At 41.4% G+C, this 25633-nt stretch overlaps 1 protein-coding gene across 7 annotated transcripts in view; it reads right to left on the bottom strand.

The window, feature by feature from the left end:
- LIMCH1 (LIM and calponin homology domains 1) overlaps positions 1-25633 on the bottom strand; it is a 174107-nt gene that overhangs the window by 14211 nt on the left and 134263 nt on the right. For all 7 annotated transcript variants that reach the window (XM_084205237.1, XM_084205238.1, XM_084205239.1 and 4 more), the window contains 10 exons: positions 23369-23523; positions 22781-23180; positions 19259-19480; positions 9881-9974; positions 7404-7570; positions 6628-6733; positions 4361-4389; positions 3320-3403; positions 1568-1660; positions 493-597 (listed from right to left, as the gene is read on the bottom strand). In XM_084205237.1, the coding sequence (XP_084061363.1) occupies positions 493-597; positions 1568-1660; positions 3320-3403; positions 4361-4389; positions 6628-6733; positions 7404-7570; positions 9881-9974; positions 19259-19480; positions 22781-23180; positions 23369-23523 (1455 nt within the window). The remainder of the gene's footprint in view (positions 1-492; positions 598-1567; positions 1661-3319; positions 3404-4360; positions 4390-6627; positions 6734-7403; positions 7571-9880; positions 9975-19258; positions 19481-22780; positions 23181-23368; positions 23524-25633) is intronic.

Below are 25633 nucleotides of genomic sequence, written 5' to 3'. Positions count from 1 at the left end.
TAAACATTTTTTGCTGCATGAATGAAAAAAACCCAAACAAACAGACAGTAAACATTCCTCTGTTTGTTTTGCTGCTTTCTAGGACAAATGATGAGAGAGAAAAGGAGGAACACTGGGGAGGTAGGATTCAGTCTCATCTGAAAGATATATAAAGGACTATTTTACACTCAAGATTTTGTATTCAGGGAAAGCAATTTAAGATCTTGTTGGCTTTGGAAGATAAATAAAATTCCACAGCACTGGTTAAGGAACAGAGCAACTGTGGACAGAAAGTATCATTCTCTGCTCTGGTTAAAAATGGGATGGCAGCAGTTTGCTTGGGAATTCAGTGAAAATCTGTAAGTTACAGCACTCTGAGGCATCACCAGCTGGAGATGGGACCCAGGGAATACTCTTACTGCTCCCAGACTTTGACAGCTCTTAGCAAAGGATTAAACTTTGCACTAAGGACAGCTTACTCTTCAGTGCCTTACTACTCCATGAGAAACTCACCACTGTCTTGTTTCCTTCAGTGGTAGAGGAAGAAGAGGAGAGGAGCTCAGCAGAGTTAGAGGAAACAATGAATGGAACGACAGTATCTTCAATTATCTTTCGTTCCTGAAGAAAGAGGATCAGCAGAGAGTGGGGGTCAAAAAGACAGAATGTAGACTGTAAGCTTATGAAACACATAAGAAAAATAAGATTTGGCTATGTGCCAAATTTAGATGAAGATAAGGACTTGTGGTACCAAGGATATTGGCAACACCTCAATTTTTAATTTGCTTTGAGGTTTTGCACCTCCATTCCTTTTACCATTACGATGGAATTTCCAAAACAGGAAAGAATATTTCACTTGCATGGAACTACTGTGTCGCAGAGCACAGGTATATTAAGTTTAATATTAAAGTATGAAATTACCCTTGGTACGTGAGAAACTTATTCTGAAAGTTGAAAAAAAATTCTTGTTTAGACCACAAGTATGTCCCTCAAGCACAGATGAGAAACCATTCATTTACATAATGCATAGACAAACTTATAAACATTTTCCAGTTTCCTTCAATAATGACCTACATACAACAAAAGAAAATCAAAGTCTTCTAGATTGTTAATATTCCACAAAATCAAGCTTTGAATATCTCCTGTGGATTCTTTTTTTTTTCTCCTTGAGGACAGTTACAAAATTCCTCCATGATCAAACCCAAGGCAGACAACAATTTCACCTGGAGTTCCACCAAGTCTAGGCACCAAGTATATTCCGAAATGCACAGGGCTCTGGCCCTGCAGGGAAGTCTGAGCGTGCCCAGACACAGCTGTGCTGACTCACCCAGGCTTGCACTGCAATTAGACACCTCCACCTGTGCGGAGGTGCTGAGGATACCTGTCCAAATATTTAAATGCTTTCCCTCAACATCTATGGCAGTGTTTAAAGGAAACAATCCTCCTCCGAATTCAGCCCTGATGGGGATTTTCATTAATTAATCTGGGTATGGGATGATTTTTTTTGTTGTTTTTGCACCCATAAGTGGGTGCATTTAAATACAAAACAAAAAAAGCCCCAAGAAACAACCTCCCTCTTTGAGCCTTATACCTCCTCATAGTATCTACGCTCCTCCTCTTCAACTTCTCTCTGGGCCTTTTCCCATTCCTCTTTCAGCTTGTACTGCTCCTTCTGATACTTCTCCTGTACATGGATACAAATGCAGGTAAATTCAGAGCCCTCAGTATTAAGAGCAAATTCTGTAGCACCTCCACAGTAAAAATGAATTTGCTAAGAATGGTTTAATCAGAAATAGGATTAAAATAAAAGGATAAAAATTGGAAACATCTATGGGTGTCAAAAAAAAAGCTTATTTTTCACTTTGCCCTTTTTTTTCCTAGGACTTACATTTAACATCTTCAAACTTCAAGGAAATTTTGACACATTAGAAGTAGTTTAATTTCTTAGAATTCTAAAAATCTTCAGTTGGAAATTAAGTTTATGCTCAAAAATATTAACAATTTTGTGTTTATCTTACTGTATTTAGTTTCAAAAATGCTTCACAGACCCCAAAACACTGAAACAATGGTTGTACATTAAAAACCTCAGCAAAGTAGCATATAAATAAGCAGGTTTTGCAGATACCAGGACTAATTTAAGAGGTATACCATTAACTCTAATTTAAGAGATATGCCAGTAGAATTTAATGAATGATGAATAACTATGCAAGTTTAAGAGATAAATAGTGTGCAAAGCTTTGAAGAGAGTAAGATTATAATTAGCTAAATAGCTTATTTTCTTCCTTGAAGGGATGATTTCTTAAGAATTGTTTTCACAGGGTTTTGCACAAAAAATGATCTCAAAGAGGTGTTTAAAATTGTTTGCCAGAGCTGGTTTGAATATGGAGAGGAATGGTGACTTCTGCTTCCCTCTTACACCAGTTCCAGTATCTGTTCAGTTTGGTAACCACATCTGCCTATTCCAGAAAATAAGCATTTACTATTGAGAGAGTACCCCCATGTGCCAGAAAAATTATTATGAGAATTTTGCACCATTTTAGGAGGTGCATAATTAGATGATCTCAAAAAAGCATAGAGATACACAAGTCCTTCTTAAAGGATTAAAAGACCCCATTTTATTATTCTCCCTCTTTGGACAGTTGCTTGCTCTTCTGTTACATGGAACAAAGATGTGATTTCTTTGGGATCAAAGCTAGTCACAGTTGCAAAAGACACTCCTGACTGACTGGGAGATTAAGGTTCTCATGCCCACTGCATTTCTTCCCACTAGAATACAAACCTAGAACTTTTAGAGTTTACTGTACTACTAGGCAAAACTAATTATTGTCTTGAAGATATTTCCCTCTCTTACAAAACCCCCTCAAACCCAAGTCCTTTTATGTCCAAATTTAGCTTGGCATTTTCCAAGAAGAACCTGTGAACAAAGCAGAATCCTATGAAAAGTTATTAAGACCATAATTTTAAAGAAGAGTTAAAGAAGAGGCGTCAGGGTTAGCAAATTGTCAGTCTTGACAAAGAGGCTCCAAGTAATTAAGAGTTTTACAGTCTATGTTCAGCATAATTTAAATATAATTGGGGATCAACACATTCAGTTTAACTGTGCACTGGATTGCAGGACCAAGTCCTTTTGGTCTTTCCATGAAGTGGGTAAGGGAGATATGAGAGTGCCTAAACCACACAGAATGTGTGTGTGAGCGCGCTCATTTATCACTCAACTGCCACAGAATTTGCTCAAGCATCCACAGAGGATGTGGAAAACATGACACAAAATGCTCAACTTTTGTCCAAAGGGACAATTCAACAGCTGAACCACACAGTGGAAGACACACAGTTTCTTCCCTACCTGAAGCAAGCGTTCTTGCTCGTGCTGCCACCTTTCCTGGCGCTTGCGCTCTTCTTCTGGATCCCAGGACCAAAAATTGAAACGCTTACGTGAAGGAAAACCAAGCTATTAGACTGTGACACTACACTTCACATGGCTGCCAGAGAAAACAGCACTGGGCCTGATTAAACCCTGCCAATGATGTGACAATGGGAAATTGGGAACTAGATAAGGGTTCTCTCAGGTAGCAGACAATTGTAGCCACATGATGAAAGAATTATTTGGTTTGCAAAGAAAGTCTTGGGAAACTTCAACTGAAGGGGGGGGGGAAAGGTCTTAAAGAAAGCTCTAAGCATCACTGAACAGAGTCACCTCCAGGGACTCAAATTAAAAGAACATATATATTTTGCTTCTCTATAATTGTCTTTACAACATGAAAAGAAATTTTAGGTTGCAAAAAATATTCTCTCATTTTATGTCTGCCAGCACAACAGCCTATAGCCTTGCTTTGAATTTTTATTCATAATTAAATAAATCCTCAGGCTTCACTAACGATCCTATCACATAATATGCTTAAAATCTTTATAATCAAGGGTAACTTTAGATGCTTCCTGTCATATCCCTTTCCACTACAAGTAGTATTTGAATCTCATAGGAAGAGATTATGTCTATTTCTATATGACAAACAGAATGTGAAATACTGTGTACTTCAGAGTAGCATTTTTGGTGTGTTGGGTTTTTTTATTTCATTGAGGAAACAGTAGAATGCATTTCTATGCATTTAAAACACAATGGCTAACTTAGAATGACATATTATTTAGAGATTGTGAAGCTTTAGTGGCTCCAGCAACCAAATATTGTATAGGTAGCTTCAGATAAGAGGAGAATGCATGGATTCCAGATTCAGACAATGCCTTGATAGGGTTGTACTTTCCTTCTTATATGTCCATGAGAAAAAGTCCTCTTTCTGATTAGGGATGTTACAAGAGAGTTTGCATAAAAAATTAATTTCTGCTAAACACAAATCACTAAACCAAACAATAATGCAAAAAAGGTACTCACATTTGATTTATCACCAGTATCAGAATCAGCTATTAAAAAAACAGAACAAGGAAAGATTAAATTTAACATAGCAAAATTTCCTCAGCCTGTGAATAGATCTACATTATATCTGTATGTTAGTTTCCTACTTACTCCCACAACCAAATGCAAGGACTAATTGCAAGCAAATAAATCAGAAAACCAGATTATACCCATCACCAACAAAACTACTTTTTATCTGGGTTTAAAGGAGCACGATAATAACTAATATCAGGTTCTACTCTACCACTAGCTAATGCAATCTACTTCTGGCCACAGATGTTAGCAGTGTTCAGACACTGAGTCTTACCTACCTTGATCTACTTTTCCCTTCGTGATTCAGTGCAAGGAAGGAAAAAGTACAGCAATGCTAAAAGGATGGGACTACACTACACAAGAGCCACAGTTACGAAGAGAACCATTGCCATTTTCTATCCAGATGTCTTTGAAAACAAGACTGATTAAAAGAAATTAAGACAAAGGTATTTATAGGCAAGGGATTTCTTTTGGGTGCCTGAAACCAGAGCATCGCAACAATGTGCAACCCAACAGCTCTTTGTCAACTGTGCAGCAGGGATAGATATTTTCTACAAAAGCAAAAGGTAGAACAAGTGATGATCAGCTTTCAGCCCAGCCCCGTGTCTGAAGACACCTGTGGCTGGAGAGCAGAAGGGCTGGGGCTGTTCCCAGCGCCGCATTTACCTGACTGCGAGAAAAACTGCGAGCGCCGCCAGTGGTTGCGGACCCTAAGCGGAACCAGGGCCCCGCGGGGCGGCTCTGCGGGCGAGGGCACGGAGACAAAACAGAAACAGCGTGGTGAAAAGGTGATGGCAGACTCTCAGACCTGACCACCTTGGCCATGAGAGGGCTTTGTCTACAGTTGCTTTGGTCCACGGCAGCTAATTTACTATGGAGCTGAAGATCACACAGGCTGTGTGTATTTAAATGCTACTTTTGCAACGTGGCACCTGAACTGACGGGAGAGCTCAAGCACGCTGATGCAAGGGCAGCCACTCTTTTGAGCCCTTGCATGGAGCTTGCATTCATTCCTATTACAGACAGAGGTTTTAATGCATTTTGTGAGCCTTTCAGTGCTCTATATGCTGTGAACACTAGAGTGCAGCCAAGTGTTTCAGCACCGGTCAGAAACTGACAAGGCAAGAGACCTACAACCTTTCACTTGCTATTTGGTTTGATTTGCTTAACACAAAATGATATTGCTCTCAAAGTCTACTTGGGTAGCACCTACCCACTAAAAACCTGCGAGAATTCCATTCTTTTTCAGGCAATCATAGAGTGGCTTGGGTTGGAATGAACCTTAAAGATCATCTAGTTTCAATTCCCCTGCAAGGGACTGGGACAGTTTCCACTGGATCAGATTGCTCAAAGCTTCATCCAGATCAGCTTTGAAGGCTTCCAGGGATGGGCCATCTGCAACTTCCCTGTGCAACTCATTGTAAAGAATTTCTTCCTAATAGCTAATGTAAATCTAACCTCTTTCAGGTTAAAGTTTTAATTTCTTGTCCTATCACTACCTGGCTTCCCTCTTCAGTTTTTTCAAAGTGGATCACCTTCAGTAGTTTTTACCTTGAAAACATTAGGCTAATCAGTATATTACCTATAGATTAACAACCTAGGAAGTTCTTATAGGGAAAAAAACCTCAGCTGATTTTTCTTTTTTTCTTCCACAATACCTACATATATACATATTTAAAATAAATATAAAATAAAACTACTAAACATTATCAGTTTTAAGCAAAACTTTGTCATGGAGGCAAGGAAAAAGTTTCTGCATTGCAAGAACTTGTGTTGGGCGGTGGTCAAATTCAAGGATGTGATCAGATACGTGTATTGTTCATCTATGAAGAGGAGTTCCACAAGAGCAGCTGAGTGCAGAATTTATCTCCAGAAAATTTTATTGTGCTATAAAGCCAATTGCTAAGTCATGTTCTTCTGCAAGCAGCAGTATGTAATACTCATTGACATAATACAGCCTTTACTGCTAGGCCAGGTAAATGCAAGATAGATATCTCCCTCTGCTGTGTCAAATTTCTGCTGTTGTGGTTAAGAGGAATAGCCAGAAGAATCCTTTTCATCACAGAAGCCACACTACTAATATAAGTCAATGAAGCTAGAAAATTACTGGTTTAGCTCCAAAATCTTTCAAGTCGTGGATTAGGCACCTCTCCCTGAACATGCTCATAATGCAGCTGCTGTCTGGCTGAGTTTTTCAAATGCTTTTTGCTCACCTTGTAGACCAGAGTTATGCAGAGTAACTTGGCTGGTTTCAGGTAGTTTCTTTAAAAATGGCAGCACTACACTCCCCTTTTCTTCCAGGGCTTTTGCTTTAATCCCCTGTTCAGACATTTGGGAGCAGAAAACAGCATTAAAAAAGCAACAGGTCCAATCAAAGGTCAGCTAAAACCCTTTCTACTTATTCCCTGAAACAACATTACCAAAGATGAAGCTTCTATCTCCAGAATGACAACAGGGAGTTGCAGTATTGAAGTCCTGTAAGTAACTGGTGGCTGTTTCCTGTTGACATTCCCACTGCCCTGCACAGCAAAGTCAGTCCTCTAACACCATCTGACTAACCAACATCTAACTTACCTGAAAGAGCGGCACGGTCACAGCTGTTTGTCACCTCTGCCACCACGGGCACCTGCTCAGCACTTCAAGAGGACTAAGAGGGTAAGTTCCACTGTCTGCACCACCTGCATATTCTGCCCTCCCAACAGGTGGGGGGACTGGGGTTTGTAGGTTAAGTTCTCATTTCTAGTCTCATCAGTTATCAGGTTCAAACACTACAAGCATGCACTGTGGAGTTCCTTTTGAGGGGGAACTCTCTGATGACCGCATGATTTGGCAGCTGAGACCATCCTTCAGGGTCATGTTTTGAATGATCTACTGAAGTGACATTTTATGGAGAAAAATACCAATCTGCACAATAAGCATTTCTGTGTAAGATATTTCTCTTTCTTTTTTCTTCTTTTTTCCACTCCCTCTTTTTCTTGCCTGTACATACCTCCTGTGTAGGAGGCAGCTCTCCTTCCTTCTGCTGCTCTATTTCAGCTTTCTTCGCATCTTTCTTGCTTGAAGCAGTTTCCTCTGAAGGGACAGGACTGGGAAGAAATTCTAATCTCTTCACAACAGGGCTGGAGCAAGCTGCAGTTGACTTTAATTGCTTTTGATCTAAACGCAATCCACACACATAAGAGATAATGTTGCAAGGTTAAGATACTTTTTCAAATAAAACATGCCTATTTCTTACAATCCCGTTTCTCACTGATGTATTGTGAGCCTATTTACTGAATATTTTGAAAAAATAAACTTTTTTCTTCAACACAGAAAAAATTAATCTCACAGAGAAGACAAGACTGAAAGAATGAAATTCACCTATCAAAATTTATGCGCTTACACTTGACTTGGGCATCATGGGACACCCTTCGTGGTTAATAAAAACAGAAAGAAGTACTTGAGAAACAGTCACACAAACTTTCATTTCAGGCACTCCTCTGGCTGAGATGAGCTGTAACATACCATGGGCCTACTGAGTTAGAATATCTTTACTGAAGTTATGTGATGAATCCTACCCTACGTTACAGAGATAAGCAGCTATATGACATGGTGTCACTATCAGCACTGGAGGATATTTCAGCTTGCCTATTTTCACTAAACCTACCACTTCCACTGGCAATTAGTTAAGCATCAGACAACAAACAAACTGCTAACAGGCAGCCTTGGACTGAAATAACCTAGTTGTCATCTAATTCTTAAAGAAACCCAGCAAGCTGATGCTGGTTTCTGGGAGAAGAGCCTAGAAGCACACAGGTCTACAGCTGTGGCAGGTGAACTGCTGATGGCTGATACCACCACTGGAAGCAGAGCAGCCACCAGCATCTCAGGCACTGAATAAGCACCCAGACATCTCTCTAACCTCCTCAAGGAGAAACTTCAGACCCTGTCCCCTTTCCCACCACAGCAGCACAGGCAGCTTCTGAATATACCTCTTTGACAGGCTGGGAGAGTAAGCTAAGAAAGAGATGCAGCTCACAACGCCACTGAGAATGTGGACACAAGCAGAGACAAGAGCTGCTGCTGCTGCCAAGGCAGATGCACCCTCCTCTGGAGCCATTAGAGGCATAGGGGCCACAGCATGGAAGTGTTTGGCTTGTTCTGAACAGCAGAGGAGATTGTTTACAAGAAGTTCACACAGTTTGGATCCCATCCATCCCTCCAAAGCAGACATTATGAAAACTCCATGTTACTTTATCATTTCGATTTTTGCAATGCTATGTCAGTTCTCCTTGCCTGACAATATTAAAATTTGCTGTTAGTACTTAAGGTTTAGCGTTTCTGACAGCTGGGGAGCTGAAGCCAAGATGGCTTTGTGATTTGTAGACAGCACCAGCTCATCACTGTTGACTTTTGAGAGGAGAATTTGGTCATTTCATTACAAGATTGCACCTTCTATATTACCTGCCAGATGCAATTCAAAATTGTTAAACTATGTACTTTGGCATCCAGGAGCCAAAGTAATTAAGGCAGCTAATGAGCCCTTGCTAACAGCCCTTGTGCTTCTAATCTTTGGGGAATGGTACCTCGCTGATGTTTGAGGGCAAAGCTCAATTGTTCAAGTCACATTTATCCCCAACAAATAGGAGTATTATTTTTTACATACCAAGTGCATCCAGAGATCTCATTTAAACACCTGCTTGACATAGTACTTTTTACTTACCCAAACCAAGCTATACTTTAGTAGACACATTTTAAAAAATGACCAACAAAAAATACCATGAACTTAGTATAATAGTATACAGCAAATAAAGTGCCTACTCAATGTTTCAGAAACACACTTTTGAGGAAAACAGCTTAAAATTCTACCAGCAAATTCCTTTCCTCAGATTAGGAATCATGCATAAAGGCTTTAGGACAGAAAATTAGAAGTCTGCACAATACTGTCCATTTAAAGCCCCTATGGGGACTGAAGTGCCCTTCTTACTCCTTCTCCCTTAATGTCTTGGGGGAAAAAAATGTGTCAAACAGAAACTATTATTGACTGGTAGCTTCTGTCCTTGTTGCTTTCTGGTTACAGCATGCTGTGGCACTGGCTTTTCAGGTGCACAGATGGCCAAGGGGACAATTCAGGTGTGTCATTTCAACCACAGAATGACAGAACAGCCCAGGCTGGAAAGGACCTCAATATACCATCTAGTCCCAGCTTTTGTGGGAAAGGGAGCCTAGAGGAGATTCTTAAGCACTCTGTCCAGCTACACCTGAAAAATCTCCTGCCACAGGGGCTCTAACACATCCCTTGGGAGGCTGCTACAGCGAATGACTGTTCTGACAGCACACAATTTCCTTTTGTTCATTCATTTCAAGACTACTGACATTTGCAGCATTTTCTAATGAGCCCTGTGGTGCTGCTGGCGATGCTCCTTGCAGATTCCTGCCACAGGGTGAGGAAGGGCGAGGGCAGGGTGAGGGCAGCAGCACACCCACCTGGGGATGGGCACTCCGGGGAGGCAGGTGTCGCAGCGCTGGGGCTGGGCTCGGCTTGCAGGCTCTCAGCTCCATCCAGTTCCACTGGGCAGGCCTGGAGAGAGGAACACAGCATGGAGTGAGTACAGTGGAAATAAAAGTATGTGCTAGTTCCTCAAGGCAGTGCTTGCTGCTCCTTTGTAGTGTGTTTGGACCACATCAGTGTGGAGCTCAGCAGGGTGTTGGGGAGAATGTTTCAGAGCAATATGTGCCCATTCTGGTATTGAATGGCTGTGCTTTAATCTCCTTTTCAAATCCCTCATCATCAGCCATTAATGTGGTTGGTTTGGAATAGCTCATACAAGCTTTTAAAAGTGTAGGATATCTTGGATTGTGTTAGCTGGAGATAAGCACACATTTCACCCCTAGCTTCCCCTTGCAGAATAACACACAAATGTATGCATTAGTGAACAGATAGCACATACTGGGGTTTGGAAAGTGGCAAAGTAATGAAATACTTCCTTTATTTCACGGTTGTCTAAACAATCTGTTATCTGAAGGGAAAAGGCAGAGTTTGTATTAAAGGTAATGAAATACTTGAAACACTATTAAGAGAGGACTGAAAAAATATGGTGAGACCATGTCAAGCCAATAATTCAAATGCCTTTGAAAAGCAAGCTTCCTGACCTGGACAGGGCTGTTGCAGAGTTAAAACTACACTGTCAAAACAAGGGTAACACTTCAGCTGATCTATTCAGCAGCTTACACCATATGTCTGCTTTTCCAGAAGCCAATCAAGAAAAATCTGCAGCAAAGCTATCAGTCATTGCCGATAGCTTGTGCTTCTAATGCATCCAAGATCTAGAAAATGGCACATTCAATGGAGAAAAATAAAAAATGCAGACTAATTTTTGAAATAAAAAGTAAGATATTTCAGAAATAGCCTATTGTAGAGCCTCTTTCCTGTCCTCCTCCCACTCCTCCATCTTCTTAACAGCTGCAAAGGAGGAAATCTGAACAAATTTCCTCTTTTCTGCAGGCAGGAATCAACCCTCACCTAATATATGGATCCTGTTTCCTATCCCTGCAGGCCCCCATGAGCCTATGGCCCCTTATCTGAACATGCCCCATGAAAATCAGGCCTGGGCTCTCACAGCTCCATAACTGGAGACACCTGCTGGCAATGCCAACAGGATGTCAACACCTGTGGACACACCACAAAGCTCCAGGGAACTTTACTGCTGGCAAAGCTTGTGGATCCCCACCTCATCTCCTCTCTGGAAGGAGACACGCTCTCAAGAAGGGCAGGAACATGTCTAGGAAGATGCCCTACAAGAAAAAGGTGCAGATGGTGTGGGGCCATGGCCAGGGCCAGTGACCCAGGCAAGCCCAGCAGGCAGCCAGCAGTGCTGGGAAGAAGAGAAGGGTCCTGCAGCTGCCAAGGGCTGTGCTGCCACCTCTCAGCAGGACAGGTGCCAGATCACAGCCACGAGTCTCTGGAGGCGGCAGCGCCTGCTGGGGCTGGCTGCCTGCCATCCTCATCGCTGCCACCACTTCCCAGCGCACCCTCACCTCTGGAGACACATCTCCCACCTGCCTAAAAGCAGTTCTTGAACTGGATGAGGCAGAAAGTGAAATAGAGTCTCCAAAAAGGTCTACCATGTCCACCTGTGAAGAGTGAGGAAAGCACAGACCTCTCCCTCCATGTCTCACACGCTCCCAGGAGGGATGGTCACTGGAAATGAGGCACAGGCTAAAACACAGCCCCAGAGAAATGCTCCAAAGACTGCAGGTTCTGTGGCCCAGAGGTTTATCTCTTGCCATTTAGTTGCTCTTTTCTTTCATATAACCGACCTCTCTATCCCCCAGTTCATCTGGATGCCCGCCTGGGGTGCCACTGAGAGTTTTCATTGCAAAAGCCCCAGCAGAATTCCACTGCAACTAAAGAAAATTTCCCCTTCAGCCTCAGTTCTGGCTCCTGATGCAAGAGCGGCCAGGGGAGAAGTTACAGGAAATCCTTGCCAACCTTGCTTGAAACAGAAATAAGTATTTCTTTTCTGCATGAGGACAGGCTAGCCAGATAGGTTGTGCCATCTCTGGACTCAGAAGTTTTCAAGATTTGAATGATCAAGCCCTTAGCAACCTGTTCTGATCTCATATCTGTTTTGAGCAGCAGACTCAGCTAGAGACCCACAACCTGAACCTATGTCATTCTACAACCTACAAAAATCTGTTAAACCTAAACAAATGGCTATTATTGAGAGCTCAGGATTTGTCCTAAACAAGGTAGGTTTCACATGGAAAAGCAAGAAACTACACACCCACTGGTCCAAACCATAAGCCTCCCAAAGAAATTGTTGTAGATTTCAATTATCCATATTTAGATTGATAATATTTTTGGTAAAACAATGGAATTCACCCTTCACTCTCAAAAAGGAGCTGTCCAGATTGAAAAAAATAAAATAAATAAATACATTTAACTTCAATTTCAATTGCAGAGGCTTTAAAGCTATAAACTGTCATATTCCCAGAGCCAGTACATAAAGTGTTAAACTATTGTACCCAAGAAAGTAAACTGCTGGTGTCAGCTGCTGCTGGAGAAAGAGCACAGCCACAATGGCCTCTCAGAGGGGCTAAAATTCACTGTTGCTCAGTGAATGCTGCAGAGATGCATGATGCACGGACACGATGCACCTGTGTGACCTCTGGGTCTGGAGTTACCTCAGGAACCCAGAGATGGTGCTGGTGCTGTCGTGCAGGGGTCCTGCACAAGCACACTAACTACACCTACCCACATCCAGGAGCTTGGACCAGGTACAGGCATAAATGTTATTTATAGAGAAAAGAGCTACTACTTGCTGCAGGAAAACTGACTTTCCAAAGGCATGCTGCAGAAGTTCTGTTCCTGCTCACGAGACTTGACTCTTTTCTACTCCCTCTGCTGAGCAATTAAATAGTGGTGACATACAGCTAAAAATATAAAACTGATTAATAACTAATTTATAAAAAAATTAAGTTAACTTCACTGGGGAACTCTCTTATTTCCACTAAATTTAATTCTATTTATAACACCAAATTGATGTAGTATTATCTAGTATTTTATCCACAGCTATATGATACACTTAAGAAAATTCTCGTGCTGATACAATTGATAAAATATCTTTCTACCACAGATTATCATGCTTCACATTTCAGAAATATTTGTAATCAAATGATGATGTTATCACTGAAGATAAAAAATAAGTGTACAAACATTTCATTACACCTGGGAGGACTGTATTTTGACTGAAAGAATTCAGTAACCTAGCAAGTGACTTTCTGAGGTGCTTCAGTTTTGTGTGGAGCTCTCATGCCTTGGGATGAAGGACTGATGTGGCCTCTCAGCACCCTTCTGCCATTTGTGTTTGTGTGGGCAGAGGTCTCTTTCTGCAGGGCAACAGAGCCATTCCAAACAAGGCTCTGCTGAGGTGCCTGTGATGAAGGTCACACAGCAGCACCACAGGCAGTGAAGCCTCCAAGAGGAGCATGGAAAACCTCAGTGCATGGGGGCTGTGATTCCCTCTGCCCACACATCAGCCTGGCGTGAGACTGTCCCATTAAAACTTCCAAATACTGAAGAATGCTGTCTGCTTGGATGGGTGTTTTTATTACCCCATGCATCTGGATGCCCAGCAGTTAAAGTGAGCTCCCCCATTTATGACTTAGCCTTAATTCCCCATGGAAAGTTAAATACTGCAATGGCACTTGTGGTTATGAGCACATCAGGACAGAGCACAAAGCAACACCTGTCTTCTGCTAAACAAAGCATCCACTGAACAAAGACACAAGGACAAGCATATAGTGTTACCAAACACCTATTAGGCATGAAAATAAATTAGTTCACTTTGTGAGAGACAGATTTTAATCACATAAACTAGGGCATCACTCCAGGTATTTCTTTGATTAAGATTATACAAGCCAGAAATGGCCATATTGGCTACTGCTGTGGCAGAGCTTTACACCCTTAATAAAACTCTAAAAATACAATAAACGGAAATACCTAGCACACAAAGTATCACAACTTCCACAAGAATACAAACTCCAAAGGAAGTTACAGTAGAACTTTATTAATCCTTCTTGTAAATTATATTGAAACATAGCTCAGGTAACACTGCTTGCACACAAAATCATGTGAAATATTGTTATTGTATTTTATAAGAAAGCATGACAAAACAAGCTGTCTCAGTGAGAATGCAGAGATATCAGAAAGAATCAAAACTACAATTTAAATTCTGTAAAACCATTCAGGAATTAAATTGGTTGCAACATCAATAGCCACATGTAGAAATTGTCTGACAGATCACAAAACTTCTGTGATTCAAATTCTACGCATATCACTGACTTCAAAATTTTCAAACAAAGATTTCCTCATCAAAATTAATGTTGGCAGCTGATGTGAGTGCTAATGATGGTACAACCTTGGGCTGACACAGCTTAGTTTCTTGCATGCTATGCCAGATATTGTACTACAGCCAAAACACTGCTTCAACAGGTAAAGTCATCTGCCAGCTATATAATGCTATATTGAGGCCAGCTATTTACAACAAAAGATCAGGGTAATCTGTAACTGACAGAGAAGTCCTGAAAATGTTGCAGGAAAGTATGAAGTATTCCTGATAGTTGTTAGAGTTATTACTGCTCAATTGAGGTGGAAAATTAGCTTCTTTCACTGACAGACAGTGAAAAGTACAGGGCTGTCTGAAGGACAGGAGACAGGCATGCTGTGCTCATAACCAAATGCTGAGCAGAATTCCCTTCTAGCTGCTTTGAAGCTTTGCTGCTCGCACTTCTCATCCTACACCTTTTTCCCTTCAGGTAGTCCAGCCCTCCATGCATCTTTTCATGTGTGGTTCAAGGCAAAGCTGTCAATCTGGAATAGACAGGCTTACTCTACCAGTGTATCTCATAATGAATCAAAGAACAAAGACTTGTCTTACTGGATATGTACAAACCAGGATTTCAGCCCTGCTCTCCTGTAGCTGGGCCAACAATCCTCCACCACAAGAAAGCTTATACTTTAATCTCAGTTCAATCAGTGAATTTTTCAACATGAAGGAAAGTGTTACTTGGATATAGAAAACAAGTGCATTTTGTGCCAAGCGTGCAGTGAGTTGAAATGGACAAGTTTAAGCTAGCAAGAGAAAAATTAAAAGAAAGCTCTCTCCCCAGAACCACCACTTCACCCTGACCTTTTCTAGGTTGCTGTCTATATATTTTTTTTTTTGGTTGATCAGAGCAAAGTTATAGTTAGAGCTATAGGAAGCCAATAATTTCTGTGTGCTTGCATAAAGATTGGCTAAAAAAAAGTGATGTTACTTACTTACGGACAATTAATTCCTTCACAATAAAATCTCCACAAACACTGTTCTAAAACAAAATACTTACTTTGCCAACTTTTGATTCAAAGAGCTAGCAGACACAACTTCTCAGCACTCATAGTGTTCACCACTATTCTGTAAAATGGCTGACAGGTAGGACCAGGATGAGGAGATGATTTTCACATTATTGCTGGTCTTGCCACTGATTGATCAGTCTTTGGGCTTGTGCCCCAGTTTTTCCAACTGCATTGAGAGGTATAGGGTTGCTTTACCTACCACCCCTCTTAGCACCGCATTGCTCCACAAACACCAGTGGGATATTTTCCTCCTGTTTGTAGGTCAAGTTTATCCTTTTTAGCTTTTAATCATAGGCAAAATTTCATAAGCTATTTTAAGCAAAGGTTAAGTCTCTTGTAAAATCACTTATACACTACCTATACTCTACCTAATACTCTACCTAATACTCTAGAGATGTAATTATATTTTTTGATAATATTTTTCTTTACTGTCCTGCCCACCTGCTGCAGGTTTTTGCATCTCATTTCATAGTAGACTCAGGCAGGATGTACACGTTTCCCAGTCAGTCTCTGGTTGCTGAACTTTATTTGATTCACATACAGATGAGGTCCTTTTCTTCTCAAAAAGACAACTGACACTGAGGTCTCACCCACAGGAAATAATCTCTGCATTTCCCTAGCTCCCCAAAAGCCTCAATAGTGTTAGTGTTTTAAGTGGTGCAACTTAAATAAACTTCAGGCCAAAAGCACTGTTGGAGTACAGTTGCACAGCATCTTCCCCTGTTGCAGACAATGCCTGAGGGCAGCCAGACAGATGCAAACTGGGACTACAGAAGGGACTTCAAAGGGAAACCTGCCAGGCTGAGAGAAGACAGAACTAGTCCGTTTGACAAATGAACTGAAACAGCAGGGGAGCAGCCCTGCGAGGGATGGAGGAGGAGGAAGGGGCATGTAAAGAACAGGAAGAGAATCAGAAGGGGAGGACAGGAATGCCATAGGTAAGGTGTATATGAAAAGAAATATATATTTCACAAAAGAGACTTGGAGTAGAAAATGAATTAATAAATCACAAAACCAACCCAAATCTACAAGCAACGAGAGGGGGGAAAAACCAACCTCTGACTCATCATTTCTTAACAGAACTATTGCCTGTGAATCTTATTCAAAGCCTGGGAAGGACACAGCTAACAAGAACAGAATCAATAAAATACACAAATTAACACAGTGAAAGCAAGTTTAGAAATGGCTTTGAAAATATGCTTAATTTGTGGAAGTTTTCTCAAGGCAAAAGAGCTTCAGTAATTTCTTCCACTCTAGACAGCTCTTCTTCATCTCAGCTGCTTTTCTATGCCTGTTTCTGTCATTTTCCTCCTCTTCTGGAATGTTAGAAGGGTTAAGCATCAGAGAAAACCTACAGCCCTGTTTTCTCCTTGTGGGAGGTGACAGTGGAGGCTTTCACAAGGCTTCCTTACTTCTAAGAATGTGTAGCTTGGAAGTCTCATCCCTGGAGCAAACATCAAACCTCCTTTTCCCTTCTGGAATGCTGACGGTGACAGCTAGATGCAGTATCCTACTGATCAAGAGGGCTCATTTTACGGGGAGTGGAACAAGCCCAGAAGGATCTTATCTTTCCTAATCTGGATTCCCAACCTTCCTAGGAGGGGTGATATCCTTCAGAGAGCAGTTTAGCCTTGCTGGGTCTGCAGATGAGGCTGCCATCGTTGTGTTAGTTGTCCAAAGTCCGAAGTAAAATAAGAACAGGGAGAAGGCTGAGTGAAGTGAGTCCAGCAGAGCTGTCCAGTTCTTGCAGATAAGGCCCCAGGCCAATCACATCCATATCAAGGTGTCTATAGCAGTGCTTGTCTGCGTCCCAAGACCGACAGTGGAGAAGCCAAACATCAATACCATGTCCCATCTCTGTAACCTTGTATCTAAGCCCTTTCTATCAACAAACCAAGGCTCTCCTGTATGCTAACAGCTAAGTTACTGCCCATGCCTTAGTCTGTAAAATTAAACAGAGGCATCTGGGTAAAGAGAAGTAAACATCCAGAAGAAACAGAACCTGAAATCTTATTTTAGGCTGGCAAATTCCTTTCCAGCCACAGGCAGATCTCCTCGTCACCTCTCTCATCACATTCAGTGTGTTCCACCTGTCTTCCCATGGAAGACCCACCTCAAAGACCCATTTCCTCTGTCCTTGACATGCTTAATACACGTAGCTTTGCTTGAAGCTGAAGTGCCAGGAGTAATTACAATGATCTGCACCACCCCGTCACATTGCTGATGGAATGGTGAGGCTATTGATATAAAATTTGTAGTTAGGGCATGGACACTGTCACTAGCACCATTTTGGGACATGCTCATTCTCTCTTGTAGGCTTCATTATTAAGGGCATTCAAGTGGACAAACCAGGAGCTGTTCTGTAAATGTCAAGAGTCACAAGGAATCTGAGCAGCCAAACTCTTCTGCCTCCTTTGCCAGTATCACCACAAGAGGTAAGAATTGGAAGGAGAAACCAGACTCAGAAAAGTTTGCATTCAGCTGGCCATATCATCCTCAAAGCTGTAGAAAGGGGAGGATGATAGGACATCAAACAGATTCAGTACACTCAAGAACTAACAGTGACTTCTGCTGCTGAGTTTCCTCATAATTCTAACTAGGCCTGAAAATCCTTAAAAAGGAGACCTTAATATTTTCACTACTTTTCAGATTGTCATTGAGCTTCCAATCTCCAGCAAGCTGAGGTTCTTCTCTCTTCTCCAAACATTCCTATTACCTGCTCTTCTGTATCAGATGCAATGCCTACCTGGCTTTTCCCTCACAGCCAAACTGCTGCAGCAGGAGCAGCCTCAGTCCTGCCCTCCCTGCAAATTATTCACTTTTGACTCAATACCAGCTCCCTCTGACAGAATCAAGTCTATGCTCACGACACACTCCAGGTCCCATGATTGCTGCAGGCTCCATGATTTGGTTGTCCATAGCTAGAGACTGGCATTAAGCAGGGGAGTAAAACACAAACCCTTTCTCATGAATGAGCCATCACGCCCCAGGACAGATCTCTGCCTACTCCCTGTTATCCATCTGGCCAATGCTTGGATGAAATCTGAGATGAAAGAAAAAATTATCATACTCCAACTCTCACCACATCTCCAATTCTCTTTGTTGTTACACAGGAAAAAATGGTGAGAATTCCCTCTGCTGTCACTTGCTTGCAGCCCTTTTACATGCTCTCTTTGCAATCCTCTCCTTATTTCTTGTTTTGTTTTTACTATCTACTTTTATTACAGTTTTGTAGCATCTAGATGCCTGCTGTGATATGCTCTAGTTTTACTCCTGCCTTTTTCTCTGGGGAAGAGGGGGAGAGAAAGATGAAAAGGTAAAATTAATTTGTTTCTCTGATAAGGCAGTTAAGAAGCATGTTGGCCCCTCTGAGCATTTCAATAGCTTATCCCCTTTTCTAGTGTTTCTGAGAGAGGAATGAAAACCAAATGTTCAAAACTGCCAGCACATCCACATCCTCTTTTGAAAACTGAAAATGGAGACCAATTATAATGGCTCACAGAGTCCAATTATGTTGCTGATCTAATCAGCTTACATTAGGAGAAGCGCTGAATAAACCTGCACAACGGCTGGGATACTGAATCAATTTCTCCCTGGCCCAGCACATTTAAAGCATGCTTATCAGCTGTATGGCATCTGGGAAAAAAAAAAACAAAACCAAAACAACAACAGAAATGAAAAGGACAAAAAAAAAAAAAACCAACCAAAAAACCTCCAAAATCCCCTGTGGCTGCAAAAAGTTTGTTTAATTTTACCCTCTTATTTCTCTACCCACATACAAAAGGAAGAAGCCTTTAATTTACAAAGGACTTGGGGTTTTGTTTAGAGTTTTTTCCTGGTCTGGGCACACCCTTTTGCAATAACGCAAACAGAGGCACTTGGGTATCATTAGTTAGTGATTAAACACATCATGAGACAGAAAATTGGCACAGAAAGTAAGGCTGGTTTGTTCGTGTTGGTCTTACTGTTGGCTCTTTGTGCACACTCTGAGTGGCAGGCCTCTGTAAACTGAGCTCAACACTTGGGGGGTCCTTCTTCAACTCTGCCGGGGGCTTGTCCCCTCTGGCTACTCCATCAAATTTCAGAGATCTGGTTGGTGAAGGAGTAAATATTACTGTTGTACATTCTTTATCCTTTTCTTCCGTGCCGTTGACATTTTCTCCATTCATGCTGACTTTTCCATCTACCTGCAGAATACAGTTAAATAAATATGCTGAGACAAGTAGCTTTCCAAGGAATTTAGGAAATTAGGAGTTCAACATGATACTACAATCATTAACACAGTCTGTGTTATCAGTGAGGGATGAAGCCAAGCACATATTTCATTCAACACGCCAAAACAGAAGAAGACCCTGTGACCCTAGAGGGCTCATAAACAAAATACAGGCACAAGGAAATAATTTTTCTGGATTTCCTGGTTTCCCACATTCCATTCTCCCAGTAACATACAGACACCCTTTGTGGGCATCACAGACCAAAGAATGTTTAAAAGAATTCTATTTTTATGTTAAATTTAGACCAAAACTGCTGGGTTTTACATTACCTTAGGCAAGAGCTAAGCAGGTTCTCCAGGACTAATTATGCTGATGAACTGCTTATGTACCTCAATGACCTCACCACAGTATTAGCAGTCTGTACTTTTTTGAAGCACTGTCATGTGAACTTTGAAGGGACAGGAGCAGCAGTGTTCATTTACTTGTTTCTTTGTTGTTCATAATAGGGAACCAAGGCACCAGCAAATAAAACTGGCCATTCCACCCTCTCCATAAGGCAATCAAATAGATAGGTGCTTTCCCAAAAAATTTCTTTAGGCAATCTCCTTGAAAAGGAGAATGTGGAAACAGTTTGACTACCTTTTTCTCAGGGTCAAGCTTGCTCCTTGGTGGCCATATATTCCTGCTAAGGAACCTTTAAGCAAAGAAGAAAGTACAAAATATGCTTTGGCTTCTTCCTCTGAATTGATAAAACTTCTTGGCACTTTTACACTGGAATTTCTGAATGGAGGTGGCACGTAAAGACTCCATTTGATTTGAAGGGCTCTTTGTAGAAGCATACAGGAGAAGTCTTGCTACAGAGAACTCACTAGCCATTCACCTTAAGAGGCTCCAGGTGGAGAGAGACTAGGAGAGGACCATGTCTCAGTACCACCACATTGCTCCTGCCTGGCCACTGCACAGATGTTTACAGGCTTGTCAGCAGGCATGAGGAGTAAGGAGGGCTTTGCTATTTTGTGCATGGAGATCCTTCCTTACTTATTGAGTGAACAGCTTGGATACCTCAAGAGTGGCACTCCAATTTCGTATATATCATCAGTAGCAGGCTGAGGGCAAACTCCTTTCACTGACTTCTCCTACACATGCATCCAGAAGCTTGTCCTTTGTGAGCATGATTAACTAAGAGGCCATCTCTGAGGTGCTGGGCATCCTTAGCTCTGCCAGAAGTGCAGGAAGGTGGATGCTGTTAGCCCTTGCACAATCAGCTCCACCACCTGTTTCACTCCTTCTGAGTGTTTTTCAGGTGAAAATGTTCCCTCCCTTTCTACACTGACATCATCCACTTAACACAGTACCTCTCTTAGGGTTTATTTCCAAACACAAGTGTGAGCAGGACTGAGCCCCAAATCTTCTGGGACTGTGTGCTGGATTATCTACTAGAGAGGCAGGTTATGAAAGACCTCAAAAATAAAAAGTCCAGGAAAACACTGGCAGACTGCACCATCCATTTCAGTGTCTCTGTTTAGACTAAGACATTTCTCTATTTATGTTAGGGAGGAAAACCAAATGTTTGGAAGAACAGGACAGATGCCCTGGCTGAAGAGTTTAACAAACATACTCCTTTCTGTCTGATCTGGAGGAAGTCAACACAGTGTCACCAGAGCCAAAAACCACTGACAGGCTGGTGTTTCAAGGGGAAATAATGCTACAACTACATGTGCTAGGGAATAATTCCTACTGAGACAAATCCCATTTTTTCACATCACGTGAACAAGATTCAAACAGATTTTTTTGTGGTGGCTCATGGGGCGTAGGAGCCTTCAGGAGTTAGTTTTTTCCCACATATGTGAATTATATATGCAATAACATTATGGTGATACACACACATATCTTGGTCCCCTGATGAAAAAAGTGGCAAGGATGAGAAAAAAACCAAAGATCCATGATTCACTGATATCTAAAAAGTAAACTCGGGGCATACCAAGCAGGGTATAGGAGAAACCAGAATTATCAGTTTCTTCTTTCAACTAGGAAACATGGTGGGGTGTGGTTTCCACAAGAGCTGGGACAGACTTCAATAAATTATACATCACAGCATAATTTTTTCACTAGCTATAAAGAGCTGACTTATTTTTTAGAAATTAAACAACCTGAATATACATGGTAGCAGTCCTACTGGGATATTAGCAGGGCTTCAGGGACCCCTGAATGCTGCTTGCAATGTATGAGCAATGGCAGACAAAAGGAAACCAAACTCTAGAGAGTGGGGGCACCCATGCCAGTAGGCTTCACACTGTTCACAACATGACTACTATGAGACTTGGGTAAGCTCCAATTTTGGTACAGGCACTGTGAACAGCAGATGTTTTCAAACTTGACTTATTCTGGTCTGTTCTTTTTAATACATCCCAGTTCTTTGCTTTTTCCATCATTGGTTCAGCATCTTACTCTCATTCTCCACAACCAACCAGTCAAAGATACACTCCTCAGATTTCATATTCTGATTTCAGAATATTGTTTCCTATTCTTCTCCCACAAACCATAGCTGACTTATTCTCAGCAGCCCTGCTTTCATCCAAGTTCTCTTACTTCTTTTACTCCCATAGTCTTTGCATGGTTCTTCCAATCCAATGGAGCCACTCTCCCTCTCTCACCGTCAGTCTCCAGTTACTCTGCTACCCCAGAACCAACCTGCTCCACTGAACCTCCATGCACAACCTAAACCTCTCTCTATGTCTGTGAAACAGATTTCCCCACTCATCCTCGGTGAGAAGCTTGTTTAAAACAGACCATATCTTTGGGCAAGCTGGCTCTTGGCTCTGAAGGAGTAGGCACACATTTGTTTGGGTATGCCAAAAATCAGACCCCTGGCACAAAAGTCAGCTCAGGTCTTGCTTCAAAAATCAGGGCCTCCACACTCTCTGCACCTTCCATTTTGTTCAAAATCAAAAAACATGACCACATACTCTTTTCTAAAAACTTTCTGAGGAAACACCTTGCCTTATTCTTAAATTTCCCCCTTCCCCAAACAAAACCTGAGTTAAAATGACCAGTGCAAATATTTCAGTCTGAAGAGGTCATGATTTTAAGAAGACTGGTAAACATGAAGAAACCACTAAACCAGAAGCAGCACAGAGCATGAAGCTGAATTTTATGATATTAGAATGCTGCCATCATTTTCTACGTAATTGCATTAAACATTTATATGTTCAGATGACTCAGTCAAGATCTCTTTGCCTCCTGGTTGACACTGGGGCACACGATGTATCCTACCTTAAAGTTCTTTAAAACTTCCTGTGTATTTTTGGGTTGTGAATAAGGCTTGGGTGTCAGCATAGGCACAGCCTTGGAGAGACTTTTGCTGGGAGATGTGCGTCCTGTTGAACTGCTGGGCTCTAGTTCAGTGGTGGGAACAATGGTCGCTTCAATTGTGGCAGTGAATTTTGGAGCAGGAAGTGACTGTTGCCTTAAATATCTCAGAGGATTTGGGTCTTTCAGTGGGGAATTTGGTTCCACTGAATGGCTTCTTTCTAGAATTTTTGGCATCTGCAAACGCTCAAGGACAGCTTCACTGATAGTGAATCTTTCAGTGTACTGCTGGAGGATGCTCTCAGCCTCCTCCTGTGTCTTTGCATTCTTGTATGCCTCATGAAGCTCCCGCTCCCTTCTCTCTCTGCAAGGAAGACAACACAAGAGAAACCATCACATTAACACTGGAAATCACAGCCACTTCCTCTGCTCCATGGGCACCCTCCCCTCTCCCTCACTCAGGCCTGCAGGCGTGGCTGCCCACAGTCCCTATCACCTGTGGAGCACAGAGCATTTTCAGACATGCCCCTACCCTCCAGTAAAACAACGTACTTCTCCTCCACGATTTCTCGGTAGGTTTTGATGCTTTTTCTGCGCTCATTCGTTCCCTCTCCAGCCAGTAACCTCTCCATTTTCTTTCTCTCAGCTTCCTTTTTAATCAAATCCTGGGAAGCGCTCCTTCGACGACTCTTCCACCGAGCCAGGTCCTATGAGAGAAGGAAGGCAACTGAATGCAGAATTACAAGTAACTAAAAATTGGCCACAGGTAACACTGAACTCAACCAGCCGGTTGCAATACTTGTTCTTGCCTGTGGACTAGGCACCCATCACCTGCAGGAACCATTGTTTATTTCAATGACAAAAGGAAATCATGCCATAAATGAAGATGTTGCCTGAATTTTCTGCTGATAGCAGGATACACTAAAGATTTCATAGCTTCACTGCTTACTTTGCTTTTGGCAGGAAATTTGGCCTAAAAGGACCAGTCAGGATATTCATTTTCACTTGGATCAACACTAGGGACAAAATCCAATTCTCCAGGAAAATTTAGTAAAAAACTTAGGTTTGCTGAAGAATTTTAATAATCAGACATATGGGAAGCAAGGGTTCATTGGAGGAATGGATGTTGTTTCACCATGAGCTACAGCTGCACTGTCTGCCTGGAGAGCTTATAGTTCCACCTTTGCCCATGCTAAGCTATATGCAAATATGGTTGACCCATGATGTGTTTTTTTGATAGAAAAATCCAGTGCAACATCCAAATTTAAATTCTTCATCGTGGCCACCCTGCATTACTCTGGATCCAGATGTGAGCAAGAGGGATTAGGGAGTGATGTGCCTCATACCTGGCTGGTGTGAGGGATGACACAGTAAAAAACCTATGGTTGTATCCAGCTTTGTACAGATGTCCTTGTTGAAGTAACAATTGCAGGATTTTTGGGATCTGCCTGCTTGAAATTGTGCAGAAGATTGACTGAACCTGTTTCTCTGCCTTTTCTGAAGAACTAGCCTGACACTAAACCAGAGAGTCACAGGAGGTACCTGTTATGGGCCCCTGCAATGTCTTGCATCCTTCAGGAATTCACAAATCCTGGAGGATACAGAAGTAAGGTCTTTTTCACAGTACAAGTGTTACAGTAAAGAAGTTTTCTGAACTGTAAAATTTCCTTTCAGCCAACTAGCAAAGGAACAAAATTTTACATGTAAAACGTAACCATTGCAGAACTTCTGCAAAGAAAAATAACTTCCTAGGAAACTGGAAGGGAACATTTGTCGTTAACTTTTCTACATCAGGAGATTGGTATACAGATTATATTTCATGCACTCTAACAACTTTTGGTCTTAATAAAACCCAGATATTCATAACACATACTTAATTCAAAGGCTATTTCATTAATTACATGGTTTCCCAAATATTTTAATTGCATTTTTATTAGTAAACAGCAGAAGGTACTGCAAGCATTTTATGAAAATCAGAAATCAGGGAAAAACATGACCTTTTAAAATTTAGCTTAAAACCACAATTTATTGATTTTACACTAAAGGGAATGTTCATTAAAGTACTTCTTCACATGACCTACATATATCAGTCTATAATCCCCTTCATGAAACATAGGCCTATAATTTTCTTTAGTTACTAATTATTCTCATTGAGGTACCAAAGCATTTCTTTATTCAGCTACTTATACTGTTGTCTATTGTTTGAAAATTAGTTTTTCATTAGAAAATTTTCTAGCATAAGTCCCCCTTCTCTTTTCATAAATAAAAACCAGACATGTTTATTGTTTCCAGTTCTGATGCTTTAGAATAACAATAATTTTAAAACCCCTTGAAATTGTTAATTGTTGGCAAATTCATAGCATGGGCATCTAAAATATCAGAGCATGACATGTCTCTATAAAGTTCTCAGAATGCCAAGGATGTTCTAATAAAGGCATTTGCAGTACCTCTTCAGAACTTTTAGTTCATGGTAGAAGGTGCTGAGGGCCTGGAAAATGTAAGAACTTAAGCTCACGGGATTTTCAGTTCTACAGCAGAGTTCTCAAACTTCTTGAATGCCTTTGGATTTATTCTTATCTCTGCTGGGAAATTACAGCTTCCCACACATAAAGACCTTTCAGCTGAAGTCCTTCATTGTTCTACTATAAAAAGTCACTTCTTAGCTGTATATACAACTTGTTTTTAACTTTTCCTTAAATTTTCTACCAAAAACCTCTCTGAGTTGTTTCACAGAAGCTTTCCTAGCTTTCCTTGTAATGAGAAACTACCATACTTGAAGAGATGTGTTTTATCGTGTTTTGTGGGTTTTTTTAATTA

The sequence above is a fragment of the Fringilla coelebs genome (genome assembly GCF_963513975.1).
Source record: "Fringilla coelebs genome assembly, chromosome: 4".
NCBI classification, from domain to species: domain Eukaryota; kingdom Metazoa; phylum Chordata; class Aves; order Passeriformes; family Fringillidae; genus Fringilla; species Fringilla coelebs.
This window is presented reverse-complemented; position numbering and strand designations above follow the sequence as displayed.